This window comes from Epinephelus moara, chromosome 6 (genome assembly GCF_006386435.1).
Source record: "Epinephelus moara isolate mb chromosome 6, YSFRI_EMoa_1.0, whole genome shotgun sequence".
In the NCBI taxonomy this organism is placed as follows: domain Eukaryota; kingdom Metazoa; phylum Chordata; class Actinopteri; order Perciformes; family Serranidae; genus Epinephelus; species Epinephelus moara.
This window is the reverse complement of record NC_065511.1, coordinates 5,651,662-5,658,544: the sequence shown is the minus strand read 5'-3', so window position 1 is coordinate 5,658,544 and position 6,883 is coordinate 5,651,662. Positions and strand designations below refer to the sequence as shown.

Below are 6,883 nucleotides of genomic sequence, written 5' to 3'. Positions count from 1 at the left end.
CTCTCATTACACCTTCGCGCGGCGCATTTAAGGGCGAGGAGAGGGGCTCATTTGATTGGTGTGATGTGTGTAAAACCCACTCCACGCCTTCTCTCCTCCCTCTTTCCGACTTGCGCAGGTAGGAGGGACGGAGGTGGGAAAGAGGAGTAGCTGCGCCAGGGTGCATGGTGTGCCAAACTTGCAAAAGCCAACTAGCCACACCCAGTTGGCCAAGCACAGGTGCGCTGCGCCCCCGCCTCACCCGGTCTGCAAAACTAGAGGCCTAAATCTCACTCCAAACTAAAGTGCAATGTTGGCAGACCTGAATACAGGTATTTCATTTCTGTATCCAAATACATACAGTATTATGAATATTGTCTCTCACTGTTACCCAACTCTCAAGTGATTGACTGCAAGAAATCAGCTACAACACCAACCACACTGATGCCTTTGGGAAGAAAATAATAACAATGTATTTTCTATTTAAGTAAATTGTATTTTCTGTACACCAGACTGACTTTTCCCTCATTACCTGTTTGGTTGAGTGGGCAGTTTGGCAATCCAAGGTTTGAGTAAATACAAAATTCCAAAGTCAATATTCAGTAAAGGTATCAACATGTGTCCTCCGCGCTTCGATAAGATAAAGGTACTTATTCAGTCATGCTGGCTGCTCACGCTGACCTCATGTCTTTTGGTCCTTCAGGCTCTCCATACCGAGATAAGATCACTATTGCCATCCTGCAGCTTCAGGAGGAAGGGAAGCTGCACATGATGAAGGAGAAGTGGTGGAGAGGAAATGGCTGTCCGGAGGAAGAAAGCAAGGAGGCCAGTGCCCTCGGGGTGCAGAACATCGGAGGGATCTTCATCGTCCTGGCTGCTGGACTCGTCCTTTCCGTGTTCGTGGCGGTGGGAGAGTTCCTCTACAAGTCCAAACAGAACGCACAACTTGAAAAGGTAAGAGAGACCTCTGACTTCCATCTCTGCTTTATTTACAAGGATAGCAGAATTTCTTACTATAATCACATATGCTATGAAAGGCATGGCAAATAAATACATCGATAAATGCTAACAAAATGAAACAAAATATATGCTAAATATTATGTTCTCATATAAAGCAATCATTTGTTTGCCAATTTGCGCAAACTCACACTATAATAACAATGCTATATCATATGCAGTAAGATAAGGGTTGGTTTCTTTGCATTTATTCACTTAGGCCCAATGGCGACAACGAGATAAGAAACGTGAGGAATTCTGCTGTCACCATGGATCCAAGCTAGACTTTAACCACCATCTCAAATGACCTCAAGAAAAACTCCTCAAACTTTTTTTCTGTTGTAATCTAACATGATCTAAAACTTCCTAAAACTATTGAACTGTTTTTATTTATTTATTTATTTATTTTTTCTGACACTCCTGAGGGAATGGGAACACTATGGGCAGTTTAATAAAGCGTTTGGAGTGCTGGCAGTAATATACAGTTGAATCACAGGCATATGTATCGCGAAGGTTTGCTCTGCTGCATGACCTATGTCCTCAAACTCCACATCCACTAACACACACCTCCCCACTGCTGCTGTCCATTTCCATTCTGCTTATAATATAACTATTATCACTGTTCATATCTGTGGCATTTAGCTCATACACAGCCTTTCTACACCAGTGCAGCAACGCAACACAACACTGACATGTTGTTTGACTAAAGCTTCCCAGCAAATATTAGGACACTGAATAGTTGCTAATATAATAGCCTGCACCATTGAAGAAATACTTAGGGCAGCTGTCAATACATGAATCATGAATGAAATAGTGAAATCTCCCCATGAATATGTACCTGGGGCATTGGTGTTCAGTATCTACCTAGTCCGGTCATATAGTTTCACTTTGACTTGTTTAAAAACTTGAGCCAGTTACTAACTCATTGTAGGACATTACACAAAACATATATGTCCATCCAACACGTTCTCACTCCGACCTCGTCACATGTCAGCGTTTGGTCATGGACTTTCCACATCGAAATATGACGTGCAAGGTCCCCTGGGTGCTTTGGTTGTTGACGTTCTGGAACGCTGTGTCAATGTCAGCCTGTTACATGCATTGTCTTTTTCAAAATACACTTCTGTTTTCACAGGAAATGTACAGTTTATGTACAGTCTCTTTCAAAATAAATGCACTACATCGGTAAAACACCAGGGATTGACATTTTTTCCTTCAACAACCAACACACATGGTTATGTTTGGCCCACACACGCACGTGGTTAGGTTTGGCAACAAAAGCATGTGGTTGGGTTTAGGGAAAAAAAGAAAAGGGTTTGGCTTTACAATCACACAGGAGGCAAACACCAGCCTCCCAGATAAAAGTTGGTGGTTGTTGGACCCATCCACCGCCCCTTCCGCCGGCCCCACTTGGACCGCCTCAACTTTCGTTCTTGTCCTGCTGTGTTTCCCCCTGATGCAACGCGAATCATGCCAATGTGAGAGGACGGCTTTATTTGTCTGTGTCTGACGCCAGAAGTCACTGACCAAGCGTCCGTTTTCGACAACTTCGGAGTGAGACTGGGTTGCTTTATCCAGACTTTTTCAGCTACCAAACACATCTTAACTGTTATTATAATTCTAACCCAGCTCAACTTCAGACTAGTTGGAACTGTAACTGTTAAATTATTATGAAACAGAAGAATGTCCTATGAAATATGTATATAACATAGTATCTTGTTTATATGCAACATTATAAATGTACCCGTATTTATTTCAGAGTCAAAATTGGTGCACTGTACAATGACAGATATATTTATTCAGAATTTTTATCTGACTGAGTGTGTTTGCATTAGCTGACAAAATAGCAGTGATGAATTATTATGTAGGCAGCAGTCTGCTGCAGGACAGATGCTAAGGCGGTAGAAGCACTGTGAAGCCAGTTAGCTAAAAGCTAACTGCTAGAAAATGATAGCATAAGCTCTTCATTTAGATTGTAGCTATTATGAGCTTATAAATAAGAGATGAGTATGTGACACTTAGAGTATATATAGTTTTTGTATCACCACATCACTCAATGCAAGAGCTAACAGTGAACAGGGAGGAGCCCCTATACTGTACACTGAACAGAGCGGCATTATGCCACAAATACACATTTACCACGGTGGGACATGGAGAAAGCTCTGTATCCTCAGTGGAGATGAAAAAAAAAATGACAAAAGAAATTGCACATTGTTATTTAATTCAAATTGAAATTTTATGTTTTTTGAAAAATACTTTAACTAAAAGAATAATCTTAAACACCATGGTTTTGTGTCTAAGTGACTAATGGGAACAATAATTTTTTATACTGATCCAGTACTGACAGAGTGCTGCTACAGCAACTTTAAAGCAGCTGCAAAGTAATCATTCAAGGTATGTTTGCACCGTCACTCTACTGTCTGAGAACTTATGAAAAGGATCCCTACAGACGGGGGCGTTGTGGTGGGGGGAAAAGTGGGACTGATTACCCAGGGCCCCAGTAGTAGGGGGCCCTCAAATAGCCTGGAATGAAAAGTTTGGTTTTGTTTGTACTTTTTTATTTTTAAGTAATAGTGCCATATAAATTGAAATTGTTGAAAACATCAGTCAAAAGACTGAACTTTGTGTAAAAAAACAGTTGAAGCTTTCTGAGGCCCCTCGCACCCCTTGAAGGTACAAAACGGCTTAGTTTGTGTCTGCATTAGGGTTTGTCTGTAAACATAGCTACAGTGAGTGAGTGACCAACCAACGTACAGTCATGTCTTCCCCTAGAAAGGGAAATCAGGGTCGACAGAGAAAGCAAACTGACTTTGAAAAAAATATAATAATGTGTGTGAGACAGACAAGGATCAAGACAGGAAGGGCAAGGCATAGAAAATGCTAATGGATAGGGCCCAGAATTTGGAGATCCATTCGTTAAATTAGAAATAGCCTCCATTTAACTAAACAGCAGTGTTATTGTCATCAAACACACTTTATTCAAAGTGGTGGTTTTGAGGCTGTGTCAACAAAAAGGATCTTACTCTTTAGGAAAAAGTTTTATCTCTCTAGGGATCCTTTGCATAAACTGTCGGACACACACACACAGATAACAATTTGAGCCAGTCAGTGACAAAAACAAGCACTTTCAGTTGATGTAGACTGACGGTGTGAGCATGCCACGAGCGGTTCCGATGCAGTCTTTTTCGCCACTGCTTTCATTCGACAGTAGAGCAATTTCAAAAATTGTTGTTCCCTTGTTCCATTAGTCACTTAGACACAAAAACATGGGAAAATAGGATCCAGTTTGGAAAATACTTAACTTACACATTAACAATGGTACTATCAATTTTAATATTCCCTCATATGCGCAAGTTATAGTGTATGTTATATATGTTGTTAATGAGTGTAAATACTGCACCAAAAGGAAACAACAGCCGCAGTCATTTCTACGTGCTACTTAGATCATTTTGTAAAATTTAAATGCGCACAATGTGATTTAGGACAAAGATCATTGATTGATTAATCCCTTTCCAATTCGGCAAATACTGACACTTTGGGTTAGTGGTTCAGTCCGACTACCAACCCAAACCAACCGTATCTGACAACCTGAATATGAGATGCAACAACCAACTATCTTTGTTCAGAATCACATACTCCACTTTTAATAAAATTGAATTCAATACATTGTTCTTAAAACTGTTTGAATATTTTTTGTAAGGTCAAACTATGGGAATTGTGTACTGATTAGGCTAACATATCTAGTTGTAAATATGTTCTAAAATCTTTTAGGACAATTACAAAATACACAATTATGCAATACCTAGGTGACTAGAGACAGCAGAGATCTCTAACCAAGTTCTCTGCCTGTGTTGCCTTAAAAGCAATGGGCTCTCATGGGAGGAATTAAACATTTATTCCATTCTCTGGAGCTATACAGTACTTATCCTGAAAGAGTCCACAAACAGCTTCCTTCAGCATTTGATTGCATTGATAGCACAGTGTTTCAGCTTTGCACAGTGACCCTGTATTGATGAGTCAGACACCCCTGCTGTGTCATTGTGTTAAGTGCATACAGTCATATCACTTAAATATGTTTACAGACACATGTGTGAACGCACACACATAGTGTGTATAGACACACACACACACACACACACACACACACACACACACACCACAAGGCTGTGCCTGTGAATAAACAGGTTGAAAGCACAGCAGTGAACTAATAATACATTATACTGTAAATGCCATGGCAACCAGGGTTACTAATGTTACTTTATCACAATAATGTTTACCTGCTGAAATGTGTCCATGACTTGCAGTCATTCTACCTTTCAGACAGCATTCTGTAACAACCATATACTGTACAAGAAGTGAACACAAACAAACATGTCTTGAAAAAAAAAATAATTTAAAGCAGCTTTTATTTTGTTGCTTCTACTGGTGGAAGTATTTGTCTCTACACATGAAAGCTACTGAAAAAACAGATACATTAACTAAACAATACAGATATTACGATATTATGAAAAAAGCTTAGGTCCTGTCACAGTAGTTAAAGGGTGTTTCAATAATGACAAACAAAAATATTTACTAATTAACACCAAGTCTGAAACATGGGTTTAAATCTTATAGACCAAATTTATGAATCATAATTGCATTCCTCCACCATAATTTAAATCATATACAATGGCACAGATGTGACACACTATTACAGCATTTATCAAAAAAATAAGACTGGTTAAGGTTAGGGAACTCAAACAGCTACGGTTTGGTTAGAGGCTATGGTTAAACAGTAGTGCTGAGATTTATTTATTTTTGTATTACTGTTATCATACATATCCCTTAAAATGACCAAAACTGATTAAGACAGTGAACAGACATCCCTAAATTTGATCCCAGCTCACCATTGATGCCACACAATTATATGCTATAACAAAGTTAGAAAATGGTACATGTTTAGGGTTCAAGAAGTAAAATTTTTGAGTTGGTGTTATTGTTGGGGGAAGGCTTAAAATTTAAAAAATAAAAATCTTCATATCAATTACAATTGAAATTTCTTTGTTATCAAATTGGAATTGTTTTCTTGGAGTCAGTGGTGAAATATGAATATAGATCCTAGTAGAAGTAACAACAAAGAGTACGCACATGATGTCATTGTTTGCAAGACCTCCGTATTCACATTAGGAATATGCCTTTGTGTGTTCACAACAATATTCGTTAAAGTTCTTGTATTTTTCATCTATTTTAAGTAGGATGCTGCATACATGTAATGTACCCTCAGCATTAAGGCTGCCAGGAGGACTTAAATTGGTGTCCAAAGGTAATGTATCCTGGCATAAGGCAACCAGGGAAATATGAGATGTTGCTCCAGGCGTAAATAATGTAACCTTTGTTTATTGTCTGGGGTATATTACATGTTTGCAGAATCCTTCATAAAGTACCCCATGTAATAAGGCTGCCAGGGGTAAATTAGTTGGTGCTCTGCCTTACTATTGGAGGTAATGTGGCCTGGGCAATAAGGGCATGTATGGTGCACCGGGGGTACTTAATATACCCCTGATAACCTTATTGGTTGGGGTATGTGTTTGCATCTATACACCTGACAATAAGGCAAAAAGGTGCTACTATATTATTGTCAGAGCTGATATATCCCTTCAGCCTCTTCTCTTTCCCAAATCATTAAATTCCACTGCTTGGTCAGTGATTTTGGCAATCAGACGCCAACACAAAAAGGCACCCTTTGCAGCGATTTGATATCCTGTAGGGCGATGTCAGTTCATAAGGGCGTCTTTGCAAACAGCGTCGGTTTAAAGTGCCGCCAGTTTCAAATTAGAGCTGCACCTTTCACAGTGGTATGTTCTGCCATGATGTTTTTTATTCTAAACCTAACTACGTGCTTTTGTTGTACAAGAAAATAAACATAAAT

The 6,883-nt window shown here is 39.3% G+C and overlaps 1 protein-coding gene across 1 annotated transcript in view; it reads left to right on the top strand.

Annotated features, from left to right (window-relative positions):
- Nucleotides 1-6,883, top strand: part of grik2 (glutamate receptor, ionotropic, kainate 2) — a 426,471-nt gene that overhangs the window by 394,951 nt on the left and 24,637 nt on the right. The window contains exon 16 of the mRNA XM_050045772.1: nt 683-933. Coding sequence (XP_049901729.1) covers nt 683-933 — 251 coding nt within the window. The remainder of the gene's footprint in view (nt 1-682; nt 934-6,883) is intronic.